Raw genomic sequence first — 27,822 nt, forward strand, 5'->3', positions numbered from 1 at the left:
CTGATATCTACACATTTTCCATGGTTTTCTTGAGAATAAACAAAATCACTTCAGTTCCTACATCAACAGCTACGGCATTGTACTACCAAAAACGGCTTTTAGGCATTCCATGTTTTCTTTTCTGTCTGTTTTAGTCACATGATACACGTAGGAGTTAGTACCGATTCATAGCCATTGTTTTTGAGAACTGCAGCCATTTGTCTTTGCATGCTCTCCACCAGCTTCTGACATTGTTCTGTTGTCACAGCAGCCCATTCCTGTTTTTTTTTTTAAAAACGTGCTTCATTCCTTATTTCACTATGAAAAAGTTTAACCTTTAAAATTTTGAAAAATGCACTTGAAAATACTATATAAAGTAAAGTTTGTGCAACTAATTATAAATATTACAGCATGTTTATCCATTAACAGCACAACAGTTAGTATATTCAACACTTAATATATAAAGAGTTTATTTGCAAAAACAGAAAACTCCATTTGTATAAATTTTCAGAATTTTTTTGTTTACTTAATATCAAACTGAAGTTGAGTGAATTTGACTCAGTAGAAAATACATGACAAAATAGAGAAAAAATATATTATTAGTATTAGTATTATTATATTAGTATTATTATCTCAAGCAAACAATAAAAAATAAGTTTTCTGAAAATTTACAAAAAATGGAGTGATGTGTTTTTGCAAATAAACTCTTCATATATATTTTAGCAAATTTGCGGTTAAAGATAAAGAATATGTCCGTTATTAACACAAACGTGCATAAATTTGACCAGTAACAAACTGTATTTTTTGTAATAACTGTAGAAATTGCAACCCAGTCATGTTACTTGTTATAAATATTGCAGCATGTTTCCATTACCAGCACAACAATATGTACATTTAACTGGGAAAAATGTCATTCTTGTCTAGAAATAAATGCAAAAAATACAGGATTGTTGTCATTTTCATATGAAGTAACTGTGTAGGGAAATGTATTTTTTATAAAGAGAACAAATCTTTAAAAAATCTTCTCCTGGTTAACTGGATCAAACTGTTTTGGAGCTTACAGATTTTTACCATCATGGTTTGACAGTTTTCAACGTAAAATGTACAAACCTTTTTTTTTTTTTTTTTTTTTTTTTACAGTGTATGACAATAATAATACTTCAAATGTATTTTCACGATAATATTTTGCACTTTTACTGAAACTAAAAACATGCATGCGTGACTTTTCCTGGAGTGTTTCTGCGCTGCTGTGGTGTTTTTCTTTTCCTTCCTGCACCTGGCGACCTTTAGCTTGAGGATAAGGAGCTGTCCGTTCAGCACCACCTGCAGCCTCATGTGACCTCAGACCACAGACACATTTTACACCCGTACAGTCTACGGCTCAGACACACTCCGGACACCAAACCCGCTCTGAAGACTAGACGGCGAGCAGCTGATCGCAAACCAGCTCCCTCATAAATCCTGCAGATCTGAAGGCTTCGCAGGCAGCACTTGAGGAGCAGCAGACGCACGTAAGAGAAGCTGCACAACAACAAGCCTCTCCTCCGGCTTCAAGCTCCACGTTTCCCCCCCAATTCACATCCCGCATTTTGTCCTCAAGCTCCTGCAGAATGAACTCTGGAAGGTAAAAGAACTGTTCTCTTATTATGATGATTATTATTGTATAATTTCATGCAAATGTCGCAGAATGTGGTGTCATTTAAGGGGCTGCATCGAGGCTATGAATAGCTCCGCTGTGGTGTTTGTGGGATTCGGCACCGCAATGTGTTGTCGAGCGATCAGGTTGTCAGGTGATCGATCAGTCGTATTGATTGATTGGGAGAAGTTGATTCTATTCAAACAGTGCTGTGTGCATCATCAGTGCTACAGAAGGGTGTCACCCTGCCAATACATAACGTGTCGCTTCTCTAATTTGACCTGATTTTTAATTGATTATCATCATATTAAGCAACAAACGCACCAGTTGTTTGTATATTTTTTGCTGCAATGTGGACTGAAAATGCGCCCATATTCTGCAACATTAATGCAGCCTTGTGAAGAGACTCCTGGAGGATAGAAAACCTGCTGCTATTTATAGGTGAAGTGGGTGCTGAGGATTGCTGTGTCAGATTCTCTCTCAGTTTGTCACTCAGTGTGTGCTGCCTTTTCCTTCTGTTTATACAAAGTGAACGCAACACCCCGGAGATGAAAGGGAATCTCATCCGAATTTAAGCGCAAAGCATCAAAGCAAAGGCGAGCTCAGTTTAATCCTGTTCTCTGTGGTTATCACGGCCTCTCCAGCTTCACAAATTAAAAATGCACTTTTAATCTGCGGTTGCACGTCGCTTCTGGGCGGGTGACACGGTGTAGAAGCTGCAGGTAGAGCTTGTTCACGCCTCTCCTAAGCCTCTTCATCACCTCTTCTCTCTTGTTAGCAGGCATTGAGAGGACCCAGAGATGCTGATATCCGGCACGCTCCGCCGCCTCCTCATAGCCGGGACCTGCCTCTGCGTCTGCGGAGCCCCTTTCCAGCCCACTCAGGTCGGATCCTGCGAAGGAGGACGGTGTGCCGGATCAGATGTGAAGTCTGCAGACGGAGAGCATGTGATGCTGGATGTAGGTGCGGGAGGAGGTGGGGCTGGCCCACATGGACGACCGGAGGGGATAGGACCGGTGACGCAGGCTGGAAACGGGGGCAGCCTGGATGGGAGATCTGGGCCGAGCGAGGCTGGTGGAGAGGCATGGAGCCAGAGGAGCGAGGAGAAGAGCATCGACAGCACGCCTGAGATGGGAGAAAGGCAGGCAGAGGATCTACCTGGATCTACAGGTGGGAGGAAGCCAGACATGGATGCTCCTGGTAGACCTTCAGGCTTAACTACACCCCAGCTGGAGAAAGACCAACAGAGCAGCCACGGTGGATTTTCTGATTCCCTCCAGGATCCAGAAGCAAATCTAGCATCTTCTCCAGAACCTCCAAACCCTTCCGCCTCCTTTTGGACCCACACCTCCCTCAGCCCCATCCCTCCCCTGGTGTTCGTCACTCCTCGGACCGCCACACCTTTGGCAATCTGGGGCCGCGATGGAGCTACGATGTCGTCCATCCCCGACCCCTTTTTGCCCGAAATCGGCCCCAGAGAGGACGGACCAGAGAGCCTGTGGACCGAAGCAGCGAGACCAGGTGGAGGTAAGTCAGAAACACGCAGGTAAACTCAACATACATGGATTCTGCGACATTAAGATCCACGGAGTGCCCTCACATGGGTGTGAGGTGACGCTCTGCCACAACATGCTTTTCCAGCTCGCAGGATTTTTCGGGGTTTCATTAAGAAGTGAAGTGAAAACGACATATCTGGTTGCAGAGATTGCCTTTGATGATTGGCAAAGAAGGCGCCTGCTTTTCCACGCTCCACTTTGAACCCCAGCTGGGACCCGTGGCAGTCTAATTACTTTCTATTCCTGACTCGAGACTGAATAAAGGAGAGAACACACACAGAAAGACGCACAGCAGCAGCAGCAGCTAGGAAAAGGCTGGTGTCAGGGTGCGTTATAGGAGGCTTTGGAGGATTCCAGCCTCCTCTCCATCTCCACACTCCCCATCCTGAGTCAGGCAGGTTATTATTCAGTTAGCCAGGAGAGGGAAATGGATTAAAGGAGTCTGTCTGAGCCTCCATGTGGGGACAGACACACACAAAACACTCAATTCTCAAAATGGTGTTATGTAAAAAGATTGCAGCCTTGAGAAGTGTCTGACATGCTTTGGACTAGAGGTGCTGCAGTCTTCTCCTCGTTGCTCTGTGATCTAAGAAAGTGCAAGTTCTTCTAATGAGAAAACTTTCAGCACCTGTTTCTGTCATAAATACTAAATAAGCTGCATGGAGTTTCAGTTTTTCATTCTGACTGACAGCAGAAAGCTTGTCGTCGTTTATTTGCCCTAGTTTTTTCTAACTCACAAACAAAATGAACTGTACAGAAGTTGTTGCAGCATCACTGAAATGCCAAATGATTCAACGTTGTGTCACCTTACATAACCGGATAATTTCTAAGTAGAACAGAAAAGTGTTTGTTTTAATGTCAACCTGAAAATTAAGCCTAGATTTATGATATTAAAAATTCAGGCCCCACAGTAGGAACTTCAAAAAATGATTCAAATCTTTTCCTTTTTAAATAATTGTATGTCTCTTTTAAACATCCCAAATAGTTTCTACTGGATTCAAGTCAGTGAAATAGTTTGTTCTTCTTTCTCTTGTGAGATTTTGTGTTTTGCTGGAATCTTCCTCTTCTTCACACTCCTGCAGACTGTAAATTATCTTGTCAGACAGTGTTTTGGTATTTTAACAGGTGCCATCTGTAAATATCCTCATCTTATCACACTCTAATCGCTGTGCTTCACTGTCAGGACGATGCATTCACTGTAACAGTCCTGATCAGGTTCACATCAAACATGTTGGACTCCCTCTGAGCCCAACAAATGTGTCTTCATCTGACCAAAGAATGTGCTTCCAATGTTCATCAGGCTCATTTAATGTTTTCTTAGCACAGTTTTATCGGGTAGTTTTATGCCAAAGTCCAACCAACAGGGTTTATCTTCATTTCTTGTTGTCCTTACAGGTTGATATTTTGAAATGTCCAAGTTGCCACAAAAACATTGGTTTCCATTAGAAATGTCCGATATTGCCTTTTTTGCCAATAACCAATAGGTCGACTTCGTCCAACTCGTCCAATATCAGCTGATGCTAATATACGTGGGCTATTTAATTTTAGATAACATCTCGTATCTCCTGTGGTGGAATTAACACATCATGCCTAATTGTATTGTGATGCCCCATTGGATGCATTCTCAAATGCAACAAGGATTTCCAAATGCCAAATGTAAACACTGTCTGTGCGAAATAAGAAAGCTACTTCAGCCTAACTTATGGAACAAATGCCATATTTGCAAATCGCAAGTTCAGAATCCGAAGGAGACGCTTGGAAATAATTCTAAACCACAGACATATTGTTAGTCAGGCACAGCAAGCTCGTTACCGCAGTCACACTTGTTTACACGCTTCATGACGCAGTTTGATGATGTCATCATTTGTGCTCCAGTAAATCCAGCCATTAATTTATTGGCAGACAAAAAACCCAATAACAATATTGACTGATATTACACTTTTTATGCCAATATCAGGCCGATATTATCAGACATCCCTAGTTTCCACTGATAACTCCTGTGCCAAGGCTGAAACAGCTGTTGTCTGTTTTCACAGCTGGATTCTGAAAGTAGTTCACTGTCTGTGGAGTCATTTTAGGAAGATGATCTCTGCAGGAATGATTAGTGGTATTATGGCTCCTTCTATACCTTCTGATTACTACTGTAACTCTGTTTGGCAGATTTTTTGTTGCTCACGGATCTCACTGACTGATTTCCATCTTTATGAGGCCTCACAGTCAGATTTTTTGGTTCCTCTGGCAATTGTTTCCCACATGAAGCCATGATGCAGACATGCAGATGTTAATGCAATTAAGCTGATTGGAAATTACAGTTTCACTAAATTTCACTTTTACTTCTGTTGCATTGGGGTTTCTACTTTGGGATTTTAATTTCAATATGATCTTTCTGAAGTTTATGTTTTTGAATATTCATAAGAGGAAATAATCAGCTCTTCAACTTAGAAATAATTACTGTGAGGTGATTCACTTTACAATCATGTGGCATTTAGTGATTTTACACAGGGGTGCAGTAACTAGAGACTCTCAGTGTTTCACTGACTTTTACCAGAATATTTCAATCAGCTCTGCCCTTTTCAAATTAAATTCTCAGCCTCCATACGATGACCTTCGCTGTGTCTGTGCTTGTGTTGACACAAATTGCAGCCGACACTCCGATCCCGCTGTCTCAGGATGAAGCCACAGAGGCCACCATGTCATCAGAGGCCCTCCCTCTCATCTTTGAGCCTTTCGAAGACGTGACACCAGAGGGAGGAGCGGCGGCGGTTACCATGGTGCCCGGCAACGCTCAGCTTCCCGGTGCCATGGCGACCGGAGGGCTGCCTCTGTCAGACCTGGACCAGCTGGTCACCGTAGAGACCGATGGCGATGGTCCTTCACATGCTCCGCCGGTGCTGATTCCAGACTGGACGTCACCGTGGCAGACATCTGGTGCCGAGATCCTGGAGCCAATCAGCTCCTCCGGTCCGTCTGTTTCACAGCGGCAAGTCGGAACTGAACCAGAGGATCAGTCAGAGAAAGGTGAAAAATGAGGAGGATATAAGAGCTGCAACAATTAATCCAATGGTTGTCAAATAGTAAATTAATCACCAAACATTTTGATATTCGTAAAATCAGTTTGAATAATGTTTCAAAGACAAAAAAAAGTCAAAATTATCAGATTGGAGCTTCTTAAAAATGGATATTTTCTGTTTTCTTTCCTTCTCTGTGACAGTAAACAGAATGTTTTTGGGTTTTGGACAAAGTTTTGGAGACACTGATCAATACTTCTGATGTTTTATAGACCAAACAAGTGATCAAAAGATTATTTGACAATAAAATTAATCTTCAGTTGCAGCCCTTAAGAGAAGTTCACATGATGATTCTGACCTAATAATAATAATAATAATAATAATGCATTTTATTTATATAGCGCTTTTTAAAACTCAAAGACACTTTACAAAGGTAGAATATTCTGCCGTTTTTTTTTTTTTTTGCCACACTGAGCCTATTTTAGATACAAACAAACACTTTAAGAGTTCAGTACACTAAGCTGCAGGAAAAACCACATTGAAATCCAGGGGAAGTGGAATAATTTGGCCAAAACAGATCATGAGAGTTTAAAAAAGTAACTGTTCAACACATTATAGCTTCACTTTGATGAAAGTGATTTTCCCTCCAGGCAAACTCTGGTTGAAAAACAGTCAATTTAGCACAGTAAATGTTTTGTCTGTGTGTTGGAAGACTTCTCTGTCTCTCTTTACAACCTTCACAACATCCAAGTTTACCTTTTGGTTTGAATTATCCCACATAAACTGTTGCTTGGTCTCCGACCTTTAAAGTTGCGAGGTGCTTAAACTCGAGACATTTTCCCAGCAGTTGATGCTTTTATCAGCATCATCTCACAATGAAAATGTAATTCATCTTAGAACATGAGGCAGATTAGCGGTTGTTTTTGCAAGTCTGACATGTGGATGCATAGATAGCAGGAAAAATACATGCATTATGCTGCTTTGCAATATTTTCCACGTATTCGCCATGAAGATTAAGTTTCATATAAGTTACATATTATTATGCTGACTCTTATGATGGTCCACTGGCAGCTGCAGACGCTGAGTGTAGACGGAGTTAATACACAACTTTAATACACAAAGATGAGTTTTTAGTACTTGCTTAAATAAAATAACTAATGATAGTTTGTTATATGCGTGATTTATGAGGGGCTGCACAGTGAAGTAGTGGTTAGCACTTTCGCCTTGCACCAAGAAGATCCCGGTTCAAATTATCTTTCTGCATGGAGTTTGCATGTTCTCCCTGTGCATGCGTGGGTTTTCTCCGGGCACTCCGGCTTCCTCCCACAGTCCAAAAATATGCTGAGGTTAATTGGTTACACTAAATTGCCCGTAGGTGTGAATGCGAGAGTGATTGTTTGTCTGCGTATGTAGCCCTGCGACAGACTGGTGACCTGTCCAGGGTGTCCCCTGCCTTCACCCGAGTCAGCTGGGATAGGCACCAGCACCCCCCACGACCCTAGTGAGGAAAAAGCGGTATATAGAGAATGGATGGATGGATGGATGGATGGATGGATGCATGATTTATGTGGCTAAGTACATGGCTGTAGATACATTTCATGTGTTATAATTTCAGTTTGCTTGCAGTTTTAATTTAGCATAATCTAATCTGTCTTTGGCACATTTAATTTTCACAGTACTTTTAAATCTATTTTGCACATTTAATTTGTATTATTTTGAATTTGGACTTCCAATATTCTGTTTCTATTTTGAATTTTATTTAAATTATTTTTAAGTAATATTAATTTTCCATTTTAAATTATGTGTGATTTAGGTTTATTTTCCTTTAGCATTTTGTATAATGGTAATTTTTTTCTCTCTTTAATATACTATTTAAAAATTCTTGCACATTAAATTGTGTATTATTTTATTGGTGCACATTATTTTATTTTTAGAATGCATCTTTAAAGTTAATTTTGATACAAATTTTGCACTTCTAATTATCTAATATTTAGCATTTCTTTGCCAGCTTAATTTTGCATAATTGTACATGTTTAAATTTTGCTCTTTTTTGCTTTTAATTTTTTAGAAGAATTCTTTTTTTTTGCCACTTCAATTTCAAAATATTTTTACTGATGTGCAGACAGTAACATCTTTAACAGATAAAATTGTGTGCCCATATGTGTAGACCACTCCATTGTTTCCATGTGGGGACGATATACTGAAATACCACAAATTCAAAATCTAATTAAACAAAAAATGAAACTAAAATCCTCATACAGTCCTGTGCCTCTGCTAACTCTTAATTTTCTGTGGTTTCTAACATGTAGTGGCTGCGAGGACACCAAACCTTGAGGAGAACTTGTCCTCCACCGGTCCCTCCCTCTCATCCTTCCAGCATGCTATGACAACGGTAACCATGGCAACCCATCATCCAGTGCACAAATCCAGATCAGGGCTGGAGGAGATGGAGTCTGAGGGTAGGACGAGTTTTTATCGCTGACTGCAAAAGCATTTCAGTAATTATAACTTTGTGAAATGACTGTGAGCTCCTTCTGGGCTGCTGAGGAGATAATTTGTCTTAATTCTCTGCAGAGGAGCAGGACGAGGACGAAGAGGACGAGAACTCAGAGGAGTCTGTGGAGGAAGAGAGTGAAGAGGACCTCACAGAAACACCTAAAACCTCCTCAACACAGCCTCCGTACAGCCTCATCCCTCCACCTCCTGTCTGGGTTCAACGCAACCAGGGCCTGAGTACGCTTTAAATTTCATTAGAACTGGAACATAAATCACATGTTTAATTATCATACAATTACATGTTGCTGTGTTAAAACTACCAGACTACGCAGAGACTAAATTATTGAAGGTCTCACCTTTAAAACACACAGAAAGAGTCCTCAGGTGAACTGAGCTGCTAAATTTATGCTTCTTTTCTTCCAGTGCGTAGCTGGGTAGAGCTGATCAGAGAAAAGGTAAGACTGCCCCCTGCTGTCCTCACAAAGTCCTCGTTGTCCATCATCTCTGTTGTTCTTTACGTCAATCAGATCTGTAGAAACAAAAATGCTTTGTAGAATTGTAGAAAACGGATCTTTTTCCGTTTTTTTTTTTTTTTTGCTTTCTTTGGTGGCTTTAAAATCACATAACCTCTGTCTATCATAAATGTGGGCACTAAATTAGTGTGACTGGATACCACATGGAAATCAAACATTCAGTCATGTTTGAGCCACATTTACTAAGAATTACAGAGTACAACTGTTTAAAAGGTGTAACTATACACAGATCAGCCACAACATTAAAATCACTGGCAGCTGAAGTGCATAACACTAATTGTCCCTGTGTCCTGGGAGAGCTCAGTAGAGGGAGCCTGTGAGAAGAAGCTGAGGTATACGGAGCTTGCCGCCAATGCAAAACAGCGAGGCTGGAAGGTGAGGGTCCGAAGTAGGCTGCAGAGGCTTCATAGCCACCTCAACATCCAAGCTTCTCCTGGGAGATGGGAGGGCCAACTGGCAAGCAATCAAGGACCTCTCCAGAGCTGCTGAAAATGGAAGTCAGTGGCTGTGGATGAAGAGAAAGGACTCAATCTAGTCCTTCAAATGAGTAGAGGACATTTAGGAGGTGAATCTGGGATGCTGGGATTCACTGTTGAACACTCTGGAGGTGTCGTGGGCCTCTCAGCGAAACACAGAGGAAGGAGGATGCCCTCACTCACTTGACCATCCCACAGAGTCTTAGATGTCTCAAGTATGCAAGAAGGGATACAAATGTCTAGTCCTACACAACAGATCTCATTGCAATTGCTCCTGTTCAGGTGACATGTATTATGAAGCAAGTGAGCAGTAGCTTCTTGAAGCTGGAACAAGAAGAATGTGAATGACTTGCATGGGTGTCGTTTGGTGTTCCTGGTATGCATGGATTACCAAAAGTTGTCCAAGGAAGGACAACAGAGTCATGGATGCCCAAGGAACACTGATGGTGAGTGAAGGCTGACACATGTGGTCCAGTTCAACAAGAGAGCTGCTGAAAAACTGACTGCTGCTCAGATAGAAACATCATCTCAGTCATCTTGGTAAAAACAAAACCATCTAAACAAGCTTTCAAACTCAGTCTACTTCTAAGTGACTATAAGTAGAATTTAAATAGTTTACAACAGAATTGGCATAGGATACATGTGAAAGCAAAAATTGTTGGATAAAATTTTACACATACCAGACATTAGTCAAAGAGTCTAAGAGTCACTTCTGAGACTGCCCCCCCCCCATCTAATATTCTTTAGCTTGTCAATGAAGCTGCCACCATGTCGCAGTATGTTGCAGGGCTGGACGCAAATATCCCAAAATATGGGTGTGATGGTGGTATCCGGATATTTGCTTTGAGATCCGAATATTTGGATTCTGATACCGACATATCTTTCTGATCTGGAACATGTTGTCCTCACCATCACCTTGGATGAGCCTCCTGGATTGGAACTCTCCACTTTTTGGTTACTTGACCAGCTTCTCTGGTGCACTTAACTTCTTCTTTCATAAATGTTATATCTTCTGCATTTTTGTCCAGTGTCAGTGGATTGCTCTCACAACAGTGAAGGACTGAGTAACTTGGATGAAGTCTTCTTTGGGGGATCATGCAGTGTCCATAATGACACTTGTGCACCACAAAAAGCACTGACAATGGACATGTAAGCATTAAAAACGGACCATGGAGCAATGTAGTCTGGTCTAAAGAATCAGTTCTGAGTATATCATTTACCTGAGAAGAGATGGAAGAAGGACTGGAAGATGAAGAGTCAGCTGAGCCAGTGTAAGACTCTTAAGAAACCTTGGATCCTTCAGTCATGTGGATGTACCGGACACCTAAACATTGCTGCAGACTTCGTACACCCCCAAATGGCAGCAGACTCCCTTGACAGCTTTTTTTCTGCAAAATAATGTTTCCTCCCACACTGCAAACAATGTTTAGGAATAGTTTGAGGAAAAGACTTTAAGGTGTCAAACCGGCCTCCAAATGCCCCACAACTCAATCCAATCAAGAATCCATGGGGTGTTCTGCAAAAGCAAGTACGATCCCTAGAGTATCCATCTCGCAACTTCCAGCACTTTAGAGGTTCTTCTGCTGAACATTACAATATTCATTGGTGGTTTTAATGTTGTGGAAGATTAGTGTATATATGTAGTTGGAGACGGTTGACACAGACAGGATAGAGGCCGGAAGGACATAAATCATTCTTTTTTGCTAAAATATTTCAAGGAAGCAACAACAAAAGTATAGAATAACACCAGCAATAACATTAAAAGACTGCTTAAGTGATTTTTTTTTAATATTCATTAAGGGTCATTTACCCCAACTTTTCATGTATAATTTGGTCAAAAGAGACATTAAGTGGACTTACCAGTGGCAGAAGTGCTTCGTTACGCTTCGTTTCTTTGACTTCTTTCTTCATCCTTGGCAGGCCGGTTATGTTTCCGGCATGTTGGCCCCTGTGGGCATCGGTATAACAGGGGCTCTGCTGATCGTCGGTGCCCTCTACAGCATCAGGATGATTCACCGCAAGAGGAGGAACAGCTTCAAGCACCAGAGGAGGAAGGTCAGGCAGCCAGAGGTCAATACCCCAGTCACTTATTATTACTCTTCTTGTCACACCCTGTCCAACAATTTCATTCACTGCGGACTCATTAAGTTCAAAATTAAGTCGATGTTTTTCCTCCACAGCAACCTCGGGAGCCGGGAACCAGCCGTCAGGACCAGGCCATGCTGCTGGCCGACAGCTCCGAGGATGAATTCTGATCAGAGCCCTTCGAGGTTTCTTTAATTGGTGACCAACAGTCGAAGCTCCAGTGACGGAGGCTCGGCGAACATCCCCATCGCTACTACCGCATCTCCAATCACCCCAGCCCGTTTGGGTATCAGATCCACAGAATGTGAACCAGTTTAGGGCACAATCAGCTCCGTAAGCCCCTTTCTTTCCAAAAGTACCAATGTGAGCACTTTTCTAAATGTTGCCAGGTGAATCTAAAGGCTTGGTTCGACACTTTGACATGAAAATATAATTCTGCTGCTCTTAAAAACACGACACATAAGCAGGGATTTATTAGACGTATGAAAGTGTTGACAGTGAAGTTTTGCAGCTTTATGGTTTAAGGGGGGACCAAAGGAAGGTGTTCTGTCAGGTAATAAAAGGGCTGTAGAAGAGTTGCATTACATATAAAGTGTAAATAAATCTACTGTACGTGTACCTGACTCGGGGTCAGTTGTGTTAGTATAAATGAAGTTTTTTTTCTTGATGAACATGTAGGATATTTAAAAGGGTGTTTGCTTTTTTGCTGGGGGTTGGATTAGAAGATTGATATCACTACCACATGACAGCGAGTCAGTCCGTCCAAAGGTACCAAATGACGGCTGCCAACACTTTTAAATCTGATACAATAGTGACCTTTGGAGGTGTTAGCAGGCTGGTTTTATTGCTACTGAATAGATGCTGTACTGTTTCCAGTAAAGGGGTTGACAACAATCAGCATTTTAAAAAATTGATTCCAGATACAATAATCTAATTAAAAAATTAGGTTCTCTGGCTATGATGTTTGTTGCTTCGGGTTGTCTCTAGCTTGTCCTGCCTATAAATGTGGTGGTGTTGACTGTGTTCACATAAAGCGTCTCTATAAACACTTCGCTCTTGTGGTATTCATGGCATTTTAAGTAAAAATTCTGCAAAACCTCAGAGTTCACAAGACTGCTGACAATTTTAGAATGGCAGTGTCCAAGTCAAAGCCAATTTTTTGGTGGATTCTGGGTTGAAATTATTATTTTGGTGGTATAGAGCTTTTCTTTGTTAGGTTTTAATGTCTGAGGAAAACATTGAGAATCCCATCGGCCTCATTTTTCAGTAATCAGACAGTAAAATCCACATTGCATTGGAGTCCACATGAGCACTCCTTTCTTCTTCCCAAATTTGCACGTGAAGTAAAAAGTTTCCAAAAAGTACTTTCCAAAAGTTCCAAGTTCACGAGAGATTGCTGACGTTTTCAGAAGTAGCAAAGGTCATGGAAATTTACTTCTCGGTGGATTCCAGGTTAATACATTATCATTTTGCTCACGTGGAGCTTTTCTTTGTAATACTATGTCTGCCCAACGTGTAGATATTCCCAACAGCTTTTCATCTTTTCGTTAGGTCTTTTCATTTTCAATGTCATGCAACCTGCTTGACAGTAACATCCATGTTGAATTAGTGAATTTGATGTACACGGCTTGCCATGTTGGAAATTTTATTTGAAGGCAGACAGAAACTATACATGGCCACCCTGATGTCACCACTTAATTTGTAGACTAGCATTTTAAAGGACTGAGTTTGGAATTTAGTCATCATCATCTTGGTATTTTGAAACCAGACATGACGAGAGAGGTGGTTCTAAGTAACTGAGGACACTCCATATGCCCATATGGTGTCATGGCAGCCATTTCCTACAACATACCGCTGTTTATTATCAATTTTTCTCTAAATGGGACAATAATTTACTAAATAAACATCATAGTGTATTGAAGGAATCTTGAAACTAGTGGTTGAGTCCATAAACTAGTGAGGAAAATGTATAGCGTAGTAATAAATCAAGTGGGAAGTTGGCTCATATTCACAGACTTCTCTAGAATCTAGCTTCTTTTTGAATCGTCTCCTGCTGGCCATTAGAAAGAATGCAGGTTTCAGGCACTTCTGCATTAACTCCACATTTCAATCTATCAATATGGAGGGATAAAAGCTGAGATGTTATCTTTAAATTGAAGATATCTAAGATATAAATTAAGTTATGTGATTAAATTTGTGCCATTCTAAATTTTGACACCAAGATTTAAATTTTCACTGCAATTATCAATGAAAATGATTTCCGTCAACCCCTATTCCAGTCTCTCCTTTAGCTTCAGCAACAGATACGATTGTGGTATCAAACTTCGAATCCAACTCTCGGTAAGAAAGCGAATGCCCCACACCTTTTAGTAACCGTCACATAGTTAATTTGAATTACTGCTTGGTTTAAATGTGAAATTTGTGGAAATGCAAAATGTTTTATTCAAAGTCATTTGTTCATAGACTGTGAGAAGCACATACAAAATACCATCATCCTATAAAAGTATGTAGCATAAAACATATTTTGATGTACAATATACTGTAACTCTGGTAAGAACTCATCGCCACTTGCAAAGTTTTTCTTTTTTTCTTCTTCTAAGTGCATGATTGTTCACACATAGACTTGTTGCAGAGACTTCTTTCTACAGAATGAAGCATATCTGCTGGCTGGAAAAGCACAAACACTGAAGACAATGGAGCATATTTTCACAAGTTGAAGATTCTCTTTAGAACTATCTCAGTCGGTACAATGGTGTGGTTTTTGTGTCCTAATCTGAGAGCCGATAAACGAGAAGTTTTGCTCAACACTTCTGGCCCAGAATGTCACGCTCAGAAACAGAGAGGTTATCGTCAGATTAAGCTTTAAACTTTTTGAGGGAAAATAAAAATAGACAGAAAGCGGAAGTATTTTTAGTAATTAGAGCCATATTTGTCACACTAGTGAGGTTATTTTCTGTAACTTCATGAACCATCTGACATGCTTAACGTACAACTGCCTGTTTATATGCAACGATATTGTTTTAGGTGAGTGTGATGTAAAATAGTGGACACTTTTTCTGTCTCTTTATGTAGATATAAAACAAGGTTGTGATGGAATAAACAACTCTTTTAGATTGCGAACCGTGACTCTTTCTTTTGAAAACCACTCCACACAGCAGCAGACAAGCTTTACAGCATTAAAAAAATCAAATAATTTATTTCTGTGTTCTTTTTTTTCCACATTAAATAAAAGCTATCGGACATTTCCAGATCAAAATCAAAGAGAGGGGACGGGGAGGAGGAACAGAGGGAAACAGACATGCAGAAAAAACCTTTTGCTCTACCCTTTGCACACTTCATGGATGGCGATGGAGGCAGGCGCCCCAGAAAAGACTGCAGGCTGCCCCTGTGGTTGGTTGGTTGTGTTGCGGGGACCACTGCTTATATAAATGGTAATTATCTGACCAACAAACTGGTTTCTGGGATGGGGCGAGGGGGAGAATTTATAAATGTAGGTCAGGAATAGCACGGCGGACGTCCAGGATGAGGAAATAAAACTACTGCTGTGAACACTGAACTGGCATGTCAAGTCAAAAGTGATTCCAAACGCAGAGAGAAAACTGGAAATTCAACACCACAAGCCGTGGCTACAAACTGATATAAGATGACAAAGCCCTTCAGTCTGTGATCCAAGCGGCTGTAATGCCCATAAACCTCGTGGTACTGCCAGAGTTTCACGGGATTGAGAGAAGAAGATGCTAAAGAGACTCGTTTCCTTCAAATTCCAAAACACCTCCTTTTATCCAGACAGCTAAATTTAAAAGAACAAAACCAGCTGTCGGCGTGTGAAAGGAGCCTGAATGGTGAGAGAAGAACACAGAAAAAAGGAGAATCAAGCGTCCAACACGGGGACAGAAGTTCGAATGACGAGTTTTAAACAGGGTGATGATTAAAATCTTTGACTGTGTGATGAGCGGCGGAGATGAGCGGGGTTTTAGATTGTTTCGCTTATCGTTCGCACACCACCACCTCTGGATGGGCTAAAGTAGCACAGAAATTAAAATTAAAAATCAACCCAAGTCACCCCCAAACCCAACAGATGATTCCCAAAACAAAAACAAAAAGACATGCTCTCCATATATCTGATGAATAGAACAACACTCGTATACAAATCTGAAAAATAAAATAAAAATAAGTAATCTGATCCATTGTTCCAAATGCACACAGACAGACAGGAGTTTGTGTGGGTGGCAACTCTGTAAACATTTACTCTCCCTTCCACGTAAAATCTCAGCTGAAAAGGGGGAATAAACCTGAAACGAGGTCCTGTAGTGTCATTCAGAGAGATTCAAACTATTCGCTGGAGACTTTAGGTTGTTCTGTTGCCAATGTTTGTAGCCGACTTCACAGGTTTTACAGATGGCAGTGTCGCGCAGTGCTTTCGACAAAAGCACATGCGTCCGATTGCATTATTTGGGGCGCTACAAGCTAGAAGTGGGCGATGTGATGGCCTTTTATGGTGGACATATTTTCACACAGTTTGCATCATAAAGGGTGCTAATTGTAAGCGTGCATTTCCAAAGTTCAGTTGCTGCTAGCCTTAAGCTGCTGCAGACTGTAGCTTCCCTTCATGTTGTGGTCCTTAATGTCATTTAGTGGCATTTCCAGTCCCACAACAGAACTACAGGCCTCACTCTGCTCTACAGGAGCCCCACTGATGGCTAAATGACCGCTTCAACCATAGTCTCACATAGCCAGACCAAACACTCACAGCACTCTGTAGATAGACAACAACCACACTACTATGGATTTAATTCTGTAAACTACATAAAGCGGTCCTCAGCGGTGTTAAGCTCAGGATGCAGTGATGGTGCCCCTACAAAGCAGTGACTGTTTTGGTGGAACATTTGCACGTAGAGAGGTGAATACAGCCTTATGCAAATCTGCTGCTCGAAGGCTGTTGCTTCCCAGATTGTCAAAGGGAAGGAGGCCTAAAATGCGAAGCTTATACTCAAAGTCTACATTTGTTTTGTCAGAATCTGCAGCAGGTTGAGAACTTTTTTTTTTTTTAGAATAAGTCCGTCAATGATGGGATGGTCGAATATCTTTGCCAGATGCAATAAAACATGATTGGAGTCGGTCTGCAGATCTATAGACGCACTATAGAGGCAGCTAAGTAACAACATCAACCATAAGATGAGACAGCTAGCTTGTTAGTAGATTTCTGTAACAGCAGAGATCCGAATTACTACTACTGATCTAAACCAAAACAAGCGTAAAATCAGGATGCAGAGATTTGTGTCTTGGCCCTGAAGCCTCATTTCACTGATTATGTATCACGGCAACCATGATCATATGACTTAAAGTGAACCTGTGATTCAGATTGCGACCGTCACATGATGATCTTCACGTGATCCACATCGCCCACCCCGACTACAAGCATAACAGAAATTGCATTAACAGCCTGTGATGAAGGTTGTTTTTCAGGGTTTATTCTACCTTTAACTACAGTTTGAATCTTTTTTCATTCCTTCGCTACAACTCTCAGCACTAACTTGAGAAAATAAGGGTCTGCTCTGGTAGCAGGTCCAAAACGCAGCACCACAAAAGGCTCTGATTTTTCTGCGCGAGGAATCTGAAAGCAGAGATAAAGTCTAACAGAACGGATCCACACCACTGTCAGAACGGCACACGGACACATTCATACGGACACATACACACTGCAGCAATTTCCAAAGAAGTGCATCTGACCTTTGTTCATTTTCACCGTTAAGAAAAAAAACCACAAAAGCAGTCGAAGCAAACTTTCTTTGCCAATTAGTGTGTGCTGGAACATCCGGGTGCATCTATGACCAGTTCCAGGTTGTTAAAAATGTTAGCGAGGTTGGCTGTGCATCGAGTTAGTGCACCTGGGAAGTGCATCATGGACTCAGCCGCTCACCAGCAGCGTGAGGTTGTACAGGTGTATAGTAGACAAACCCAAATAAACTGAAAGCAAACAAAAGAATACAATATAATCTGCTAAGAATACTCGTCTATTTTCCTTTTTTTCTTATCAAGAGATAAACACACACACAGCAAACGGGAATCCAGCATTCGCAACGCTTCGCCTCTATCTTGTGCCGAGGCCGACCAGACCAGTCGCCCGTCAGCAGGCAGATCGCTGCAGTCGCGGCTGTTAGTGCTGACGGACCGAGTGGCACTTGCAAAGAGTTAATTCGGGATAATGATTAGTAAACAGACATATTTGACCACACTGTCATTGGCAAGGAGTCATTCTCTTGGAAAGCCATCGCTTTCTCCTTTTAGGAAATTTTGCAGTGGCTGGCAGTGCATTTAGGGAAAAAACAAGTTCTGATCTGCAAAAAATATATATATATTTAATTCCTCAACCGCACCTATATCAGGGTTGATTTAGTGAAAGGACACCGAAGCGAAGAAAAGGTGGCAGATCTACAAGTTGGGCAAAGTTTGAGGTGCTAATGGCGTGATTTGTTTCTGCTCTGCACCAACATGCTGACACTAAACAGAGGAAGGAGCCTCAGACCGGGTGAACCGACAACACTCCTGCGCTCACGTTAAAATAAAAGCATGCATATCTTTACAGGCTTCAGTCCTGGAGGCTGAGGCAGGTGATGGAGGAGGAAGCAGCAGCAGCAGCAACGGCGGCAGCAAGGAGGCGCTGCGCCCGCTGGACACGATGGGAAACAAAAACACACACAGCAACACGCGCTCGCACAGTCGCACAAACCAATCACAACCGCATTCACTCGAAAAATAGCCACTTGCTGTCCAAAAAACACACGAGGCGGTACAAACACGCAGTCATACCATAGCTTTTTTTTGTTTTCCATCCCCCGCCCAAAACTTACAAGGTTAAAAAAGAAACACAAAAATAAACTCCACAAATATTTTCTTCCCAGTCTGTGTTTTACCGCTCGACTTCCTTGTTTTCACGCGTTGTTGTCGGCTTTGAGTCTGTTTTGTCCTGCAGGATGATTTGGTGTGGATCCTCGCCTGAGCTGCCTCGCGTCACCGGTCGCCGAGGCGTCCAAGCTTCAAGGTCAAAACGTCATCCAGTCCCCCGGTCAAGGTCGTCCCAGAGACCGCCCTCGCTTGCTCGCCTGCCCCGTCCTCGTCACAGAAAGTATCAGGGGCCCCTTCATGAAAACATCTGGTGGGATTTTCAGTCCATTTTCTGCCTAAACAACAGTTGTTCAGAGGTCAAAGGATAAAAGGAGGGTGTGTCTGTGTGTCTATGCAAACCTATGTGCATACTCCTTATGTTTGTACACAGGTGTGTGTGTGTGTGTGTGTGTGTGTGTTTGTGTGTGTATTTGTGGAGATAAGAGCGAAATGACCAGGGCAGAGCTGAGGCTGTCAAGCTGATAGTGTTCGAGGTGAACAGCACCCGCTGTCCCGTCGTCCTCCGTCCCCTCTGATTTCCTCTAGCGGAGCCACAGTTTGAGCCGCAGCGCATCCACTCCGTTCAGGTAGTATCTGAACAGCCGCTTGTCTCTGACAAAACCCAAGTTCTCATACAGCTTCAGGGCTGATTTGTTGGTGATCTCGGTCTCCAAAACAACCTGTGGACAGAAGGAGGGACGAGTCGGTGACAGAATTCACGCAAAGTTCACCACTTTTTCCAGAAGCTGCATATGAATTCACTTGTTTCTGGAGATTAATATGCAATTTATGCTTTTTCATGACAGGATATACAGGCCGAAGAGCAGGGCTGTGCTGGTCTGTTTCATGGCCAGTTGGAATGTCAAACACGGAAAACCACACTGAAGAAACACGGCTGCTTTCACTCTGGCCTGTAGAACTGTACCAGCGATTATTCCTCAAGTGTGTCAGGATCAATGGGCAGAAATAACACAATTTCTGGAGAAATGAAGACTTCCTGGAGTGGTTTTGCTCCACTGATGGAAAGAATGTAGAAATCAAAGCTCCTTGATCATTCTGCTTCAATTATAACTATGTTAATGATAAATAAAGGTGTGGATGCTGAAAATGTTCTTGTAAAGTCTCTCTTTGTACCAAACGTTTCCTCAAAGAACCCCTTGGTTTTTGGCACATACACAGTTGTCTCTCTTATTTGGCGTGCAGAACAAATTTGTGCCCCAGTGGACCTTTGACGAAAGACGAAATTTACATCCCCTATATACCCTTGCGGATGCGGATGGCATGAACTGACCTCAACAGTAGAGTTACAAGCTTCACCACAACACAGGAAAATGTCACCATTATTGGAATTTCTTTTCTGTCATGAGGACGAGGAACGAACTGTCTTCAAAGTGCAATTTGGAACAACAGAACTAGCAAAGGCTCCCTCGTTACGTTCCAGACCCATGTTTTTAATCTATTACACAGTAAATATTGAACTGAAACTTTAAAAAAAATGCTTCCAATCAGCTCGAATTATTCCCCCTATTTATTCAGCCGTCAATCAATATCAGATTGAAGCTTTTCTGATTCAGAATAGAGAAAAACAAAAAAGCTAAATTCTGTATTTGGTTAGCTCGATGGAACATCAAGTAAAAAAGCCGACCTGTGCGGTTCAGTAGTCACGATACGAGGCACGTATGTGTCTCTGTTTGTTTGATGAAATGTGCATTAAAAAATTAGCCCAATAAAACTAAAAAGTCGAGTGCAGCTGTCAGTGACAAATGACAAGATGAATTAAGAGAATCTGCCAGCATCACTTCAGGAATTTCGGGTTTAGTGTTGCTGATGGCAACAAAACAAAAACACAGGTGGTTTAAACAGAGAACGTGCAACACGTGCAGCTAATGCAAGCAGAAATACTTCCAACATCACAAGAAGATGTCACCTGAGTGTTTGTCCTCGCAGTGTAAAGAAATGAGAGTCAGAGTTGTGTTGAACAGAGTGTGCGATGTGTGCTTGATGGCCTATAATGTGGCTATTTTTTCTATAAATATAACAAAGCTGCTTCTTTTATTTACACTAATTAGAAAACCTTCTTTATTGCGATTTGACTCTGAAGAAAATGAAATGCTATGTTCTATATGTTATCAGATTTGTGTTAAAGGCAAACAGTGGTTGCCGTTTTGCTGCGTTAATGAAAAGCACGCTGTCATTCGCAATGCGCTCTCGTAAAAATCCTCTCATTTACCGAAAACTCACCAAACTAAAAACCTTGATGAGAACTAACCTGTGATTCTTGCAAACTATTCCACTGCTTTTATGCATCAATAGGAGTTAAATCTTTGAAGTGAGCAAAGCAGCAAATCAGCGTTAAGGAATAAAAGCTTTGCACTTCAGCAGCAAACTGAGCTTCAGCAATTATTTCAAACATGCAAGAGACAGATGAATTAATACAAAGACCGACAACAACATGCTTTCACAGATACGTCATTCGGTCATAATGTGCTTACAACAAAGTGTCATTCAGTGATAATATTTGTGGGTACTCTGGAGGAAAATCTGGTATTAGCCCAACCTGAATTTAGTCTTGCAGGGGCCTGGAAGATCTTTAAACATTTATGTCATCCTTTAGAAAATAGTTAGCAGTTAGGCAGTGTTAGGAAAACCTTTTGTACGTGCACGCTTTTTTTGTTGTAGCTTCCAGGATGCAAGTAATGTCTTCTTGTCCTTCATAAAAATGTTTTTTTTGATATGCAACCAGCACCGAAGCGGAAATATATGCAGCTCACACGCTTTATGTTTTTAGAATTTTTTTTATTAAATATTTACCGTGTGTACGCATTCACGTCAGCATATAAAATAATTAATAGGATGAGTCACGGAGTCAGCCCTCTGATCTCAGCCAACAAAGAGACTGCACAAATATTACATTCTGCTTCAAACATTCATTTACTTTCTAATAATTTCAAACTGTGTGAAGGAAACGGACTGAATACGAGGCTGTTCAGAGAGAGCCGAGATTGCTGTGAGCTCAGATAAGTGAAGGGCAGAGCAGGAAAGCTGGACCTTGAAATAAAAACGGCGTATTTTTTTCCTCTTTTTGTTCACAATAACAATGCCTCGGCCAACAGCACAACTCTGTTTAGACTCGATTTTCTATGAATTATGCATATTTATTACTATGTGTGAGGATGCTGGCACAAAGCTCGCAAATGTGTGCCAATGTCAAGTATAACTCTTCTATTGTGGCTCCACACAGACAGAAATTATGTTGTTAATCAAAGACTTAATAAATGTCTAAATGTTTAAAATCTAGATTACCTCGTCACAGTCGCCTTCCACCATGGCATAGATGGCCTTTTTCACCAGATTAGTACCTGAAACAGAAGAATTCAGTGAGTGCAGGCGTGAAACAAACCAGAAGGTTGGAGGTAAATAACACTTCTTTTTCTGTTTTCTGCACTGATGCCCGTTAGTTTAAGTAACCAGATAAGCACAGGTACATACTTCATACTCCTGCTTTCATGGTAAATTTACACTACTTAATGACGTAAAAACTACTCCAACAGCACAGAAGCAAAGTGACGCACTGCTTCTGATGGGGATTATTTATATGGATTCTATTCTAATCTAATATTCTAAAGATGGAATAAAAAACACTGAAAAGAGGAAAAAGGGTTCAGCAGCTAAACATACTTCATCTAAAAAAGTCAACATCGGTGTAAATAGGGGCTATATTTAGAATATTTTCACCGCTTTTCCTTGCCGTCACACAGCTCTTTCCAAAGGGGAGCTGAAGCACTTCAAAGCCAAAAGACTTCTTTGACAAAAGCAGCGATTTTACGTCACGGAAAAAAGAAGCTGCTGATTTTCTCCTCCGTCACTCGGTTGGTTACGTTCTTAACGAGTGATTGAGGCAGCAGAAAAAGAGCAACTCCTGTGAAAATATTTTAAATATAGTGTATATTTAGACTCATATTTGTATTTATAGGTGGCTAAAATACGTTGTTGTTGCCGACTCCATTCACTTCAGGTCACTGCGGAGGTGGACAGACTATGCCTAACTGCCTCATGGAACCCTGCTTTAAAATATCTGAACATTGATAACATAATACAGTGTTTATTGTCAATAGACTCTTTGAGAAGTCCGTCCTCCTTTTTGTGCGTTTTTCTGCAGTGCAGGCTGTTGTTAGCGCTGCTGCTGGAACAGCAACTTTCCCTGCCAGATTTTAGATAGACAGACACTTCATTTGTCCCCGTGGGGAAATTTGGTTTTGCAGCAAAGTCACATGGTGTTTCTTCACAATGAAGAGAGTCACCAGTGGTCATACACATCCTGTATACGATACAGAAGATTTAAAACGATCAGACCAGCGGACATCCGGCTAATTCTTATTACCGGTTTAAAAATGCAATAACTTCAATCTAAGAGAGCGATATCATGAACCATGTGGCAATAAATCCAATGAAAAAGACGTCGGTGGGGGATTTCAGCAGCTAAAGGGACATGGACGTGCATCTAAGCCAATAGGAATGACATCCTTTTCCTGAAAAGCCATCAGATTGGTGCAGAAGTCTAGCTTTCTCCAAGATTATTTGAATTCCAATAGGTACTTTTCCACTGCAGGAACTTGTGTCAGGTGTGAATTTTTACAGGAATGGCCCCTGAATTATCCATTTCAATCTGTCCGTTTCCTTTGTGGAACAGGATTCAAGTGTGACGTTAAGTAGCATTTATTTGACTTGACTCCAGTTCTATGAGCATGTAGGAAACAGAACGACGGAAATGTGCTATGTCAGCCCGTATGGTGAGTTTTATGTTGTAGATAGCGATATTAGAGCAGAGAAGAACGGCGCTTGTTGTCCTCTTCAGGTTAAATCAATCAGCGATCAGTGTAAAGCCCGGACAGCAGTTTTCAGGGCCGCTCAGAAGCACCTAACTCAGAGTAGGCACTTTATTTCTGCCTTGAATGGCCCTGAAAGACGTTCTACAGGGGCAGATCCTGCAGTCAGAACACGCTAAAAGGTTCAGGCTGCAGTAAAACAACTCTGCAAGCTCCTGGAGTGGAAAAGTTATTATGAATGTATTGCTCCAATGACATAAAAAAATCCCACCTACTGCAGCTTAAAGTTTGAAGTTGCAACCACATTTGCTTGCCAAAGACAGTCCAAAAGATGGTTTATTTTTGTAAATGTGCAGAGAACTCACCGATGCTTTTCCTTCTGTGTTTCGAGTCCACAGCCAGCATGGCGATGTAGCCACGACGAAACATCTTCTTATGCATGTCAAGCTTACATACAATCGCTCCGACACACTCCTGCTCCACCATGGCCTGCAAACAGACACACAAACACACACACAATAAACATTTAAACCCTCTGAAGTGGCCGCTGAGAGGCCTAACGACACTTTCTCTGTCATCCTGCCAGTTCTGCTGGCTCCCCGAACTGACCCCTGACCTTTATTTCATCGCACTTCCTCTTATGTCACATGCAGCGTTCCAGAATAACCGGAACTGGGAAGTTTACGACCTTGAGGCCAGGAGGATAAACAAAGAAAGGGCAGCGTTTTTTTGTGAAGTAGAAAACCTTAACTGGACTGGGCAGGTGGAAGTGGAAGCATCTAGTTAAAGCACATTAAGTTTTACAACTCTGCTTTTTCTTATAATTGTACATGGATGACAGGAGAAGAAACCCTGACATCCCTGAAAAACCTAGAAGTGTCATTTTCTTGATTTCACAGGTATTAATGCAGATTTATATCCACAAAACTGACAAAGGTGGGGGATTTCTGACAGTTGAATGGGTTGAAAAGCCTGCCAGGAACTAAATTAGTAACTCCAAACCTGTGTGCTGCCACTGAAGGTTTTATAAGTTTTACTGTATACAAACGACTGGAGAAAAGATCCTGACAATCCATGATAGAATAAAAAGGTGTCTGTTTTTTAATTTCACAGCTGTTAATGCAGACCTACATCCAAAAATTGAACAAGTACAGAAGATCTGTGACAGTAAAATTGGAAGTTTTAGCCTGTCAACGACTAAAACACAAGCTCCAACCCTCAGTGTTGCACAAAGACCTTTATATCTCACCTTGCTCTAACACAGTTGTATACAAATAACTAAAGAAGATACCCTGACGTTGCTGATAAACTAAATAGGATATTGCTTTGAGAATATTTTGCAAGAACCAAAATTTACTGATTTCAAATCTATGTAACTTTAACTGCTCTGACATAGTCGTTTGCAACTTGACTGGAGGACATACGCTGACATCAGTGATGAACCAAAAAGGTCAGTCTCTTTATTTGACAGCTATCATTGCAGACTTAAATTCAAAAAAACAAACAAACACAGAAGATTTCTGACAATTAAATGGTTTGAATAGCCTGCCAGAATGCAAATTTACTGCCTCAAAACCTGCATAACTGTATTTGCTTTGATATAGTTGTACATAAATGACTGGAGAAAAAGGTCAGTTTCCTCGCTGACAGCTAAAAATGCAGACTTATATCTACAAAACTGATAAGTATGGAAGATTTTTGACAGTTAAATGGGTCGAGTGGCCAGTAAGAAACTACTTTATTAATGAGACGCCTATATATCTTCATTTTCCCTGCCATAGTTGTAATCAAATGACTGGATAAGACACCCTGATACACCAAAATACATCTGTTTCTTGATTTGACAGCTATTAATGCAGACAAAACTAACAAGTATGTAAGATTTCTGACAGTTAAATGACTGAACAGCCTCTTGTAAACTGCTTTAGTAACTTTGCTCTGACACAGTCGTAGACAAATGACTGGATAAGATGCCCTGATAAACCAAAATGCATATATTTCCTGATTAGACAGCTATTAATGCAGACAAAACAAACAAGTGCAGAAGATTTGCGACAGTTATATGGGTTGAATATGCTGCCAGACACCAAATTACTGACTCAAAACATATAGAACTTTACTTTCTCTGTCACTGTTGTATATTAATGACTGGAGAAAATATCCTGACATTGCTGATGAACTAAGAAAGTGTTGGTCTTTGGATGTGACAGCTATTATTGCAGGAAAAACTAAAAACTATGGAATATTTCTGACAGTTAAATGGGTTGAAGCACCTGTTAGAAATTATTTTATCAACCTGAAATCTATATAACTTCATTTGCTCTGGTATGGTTGTATATAAATGATTGGATAAAATACTCTGATGAACTAAAATGCATTGATTTGACAGCCATTAAGGAAGACAAAGTTTAAAAGTGTGGAAGATTTCTGACAGTTAAACGGGTTTAGCTGCCTGCCAGAACTATAATAACTAACTCAAAACCTATATAACATTACCTGCTTTAATATAGTTGTACACATAAATGATTGGAGAAGAGATTTTGACATTGCTGATGCTGGTTTCTTAGTTGACAGCTGATTTATATCCACAAAACTGACAGGTATGGAAGACTTACAACAGTTAAATTGATTTGGAAGCCTTTCCGAAACTATACAACTTCATTTGCTTTGCCGTAGTTGTACAAAAAACACTGGAGAAGAGATCTTTCTGAACTAAAATGTCAGTTTCTTCATTTAACGGCTAACAAGTACAGATGATTTATGACAGTTAAATTGTACATTTTAGCTTGCCAACAGCTATATATTAAAAAAAAAAAACAAGCTCCACACCTTTGTGCTGCCACTGACACATTTAAATATGAGTGTGATTATCTGCAGAGCATATCAGCTCTATGTTTAACTGCCTTTGAGATACACTGACAGGTGAAGACAAGCAATGCAGGCACACCCATTCCCATTAATACAGAGCAGCTTAAGGTAACCAGTCCTTGGAATAAATGGAATAAAGGGACTAATTCTTACTCTGACCTGAAAGTTAAACTGAAGTTAGAGGTGATTTCTTCCTGTTTTTTTACTCACCAGAAAGCAGAGCTGCGGCCAGTTGTGGATGAAGTACCTGTACGTGTAAATTGAATAAGGCTCAGACAAGTCCTTGGTGATCAGTCTCATGATCCACGGCATCTGCAGCTCGGACTCGTAGCGGACGTATCGGATGCCGTGACTGTCTCCCTCCGCTCGGCCGGGGGAGCTGCTCAGGTCGAGCCGGGCCATCTCCGCGGCCGGCGGCTGCTGCTGCTGTGGGTCGGCGCGGCTGCCCTCCCCGCCGGGCCCGACAGCGTCCGGCGGCTCGTCGCTGGGCGGTCTCAGGGGCAGCGTGTGGTCGAAGTCCTCCTTCCCTTCGTGGGCCGCCTCAGTTCGTGAGAAGCCCGGCATCCCGTTCATGCTATTGTTAACCAGTGGAGAGTGGCTGCCGTTTTTGGAGAAGGGGCTGTGGCCTTCGTGTTGGCAGTGCTCACTATTGTTTCTAGCGGCCGGAGCCCCCTCGTTGCTGCCGCTGCTGCTGCTGTCACAGTTGTCCACGGACGCTCTGGGATTGTCAGGCCGGTTTCCTGCGTGTTGGTGTCCGTCGGGCTCCTCCGAGGGACTGGCCAAGCCGTTCAACTGCTGCTGCTCTCGGGCTTGCATTTTGAGGTGAAGCGCCGCCGGGCTAGCCCTCGCTAGCATGTTCTTCTGCTTCTTCTTCACCGACCTTTTCACGTCGCTTACCGGCTGCGGCTTCGTCCCCGTGCCGGCGGGTACACAGTCCTCCCCGTGGCAAGCCGGCTCTCCGTCTTCCACCGCCGGCTCCGCGCTCCCAGCCCCGGGGAAAGGAGGAATCTCAGCCGGGGATGCGGGCAGTGCGCTACTAGGCCCAGGCGGCACTGTGGCCATCCCACTGCATTAAGGAGGAAATTCGCGCTGGGAGAATGTTGAACACAATTTCATCCACGAGGCCAAATGATATACAATCAATATACAACTTATTCGACCGAATATCGCATAAATCCAGCGCTTTTTCAGCCGATAGCGTTTCCGCTGTTCGTCGCTGCTTTCTCCTCGATTTCCCTGCTGCCGCAAAGTGTCGTCGCGCAAAACTCCATCGCAACAGACGGAGACGCTTTACGGCAGCAGGGGAACGCATGACAGTTGCAGTTTATTTTTCTGACAGCAGGATCAATTCCTGGAATTTATTGACCGCTGAAATGAAGGAAATGCGTCCTTTTTAATTTATTTATTTATTCATTTTCTTTATTATTATTTCTATTACAACAACGGGATTAACAAATCACAAGTTAAATGTACT

At 41.7% G+C, this 27,822-nt stretch overlaps 2 protein-coding genes across 5 annotated transcripts; one reads left to right on the plus strand and one right to left on the minus strand.

Moving 5' to 3' along the window:
* The first annotated feature begins 1,247 nt into the window (after window positions 1-1,247).
* On the plus strand, window positions 1,248-14,889 carry LOC110951400 (uncharacterized). 4 transcript variants are annotated; one of them, XM_051960527.1, is made up of 8 exons: window positions 1,248-1,603; window positions 2,394-3,142; window positions 5,815-6,189; window positions 8,489-8,638; window positions 8,754-8,912; window positions 9,099-9,130; window positions 11,605-11,739; window positions 11,865-14,889. In XM_051960527.1, exons 2-8 carry the CDS (start codon window positions 2,416-2,418, stop codon window positions 11,937-11,939), a joined length of 1,653 nt encoding a protein of 550 aa, XP_051816487.1. In that variant the 5' UTR covers window positions 1,248-1,603; window positions 2,394-2,415; the 3' UTR covers window positions 11,940-14,889. The 4 variants fall into 4 exon arrangements, with proteins under 4 accessions (XP_051816487.1, XP_051816484.1, XP_051816485.1 ...); XM_051960524.1 differs by having other exon boundaries at window positions 1,250-1,603; window positions 11,605-11,754; XM_051960525.1 differs by having other exon boundaries at window positions 1,250-1,603; window positions 2,397-3,142; window positions 11,605-11,754.
* Window positions 14,890-14,936: 47 nt separating this feature from the next.
* naa30 (N-alpha-acetyltransferase 30, NatC catalytic subunit) lies at window positions 14,937-27,612 on the minus strand. Its single transcript, XM_022212590.2, has 4 exons — window positions 26,559-27,612; window positions 23,846-23,969; window positions 21,958-22,013; window positions 14,937-19,334 (listed from the first exon to the last, which is right to left on the minus strand). The coding sequence occupies exons 1-4, from the start codon at window positions 27,408-27,410 to the stop codon at window positions 19,197-19,199; spliced, it is 1,170 nt and encodes a 389-aa protein (XP_022068282.2). The 5' UTR covers window positions 27,411-27,612; the 3' UTR covers window positions 14,937-19,196.
* Window positions 27,613-27,822: the final 210 nt, after the last annotated feature.

This window comes from Acanthochromis polyacanthus, chromosome 16, assembly GCF_021347895.1.
Source record: "Acanthochromis polyacanthus isolate Apoly-LR-REF ecotype Palm Island chromosome 16, KAUST_Apoly_ChrSc, whole genome shotgun sequence".
Lineage (NCBI taxonomy): Eukaryota > Metazoa > Chordata > Actinopteri > Pomacentridae > Acanthochromis > Acanthochromis polyacanthus.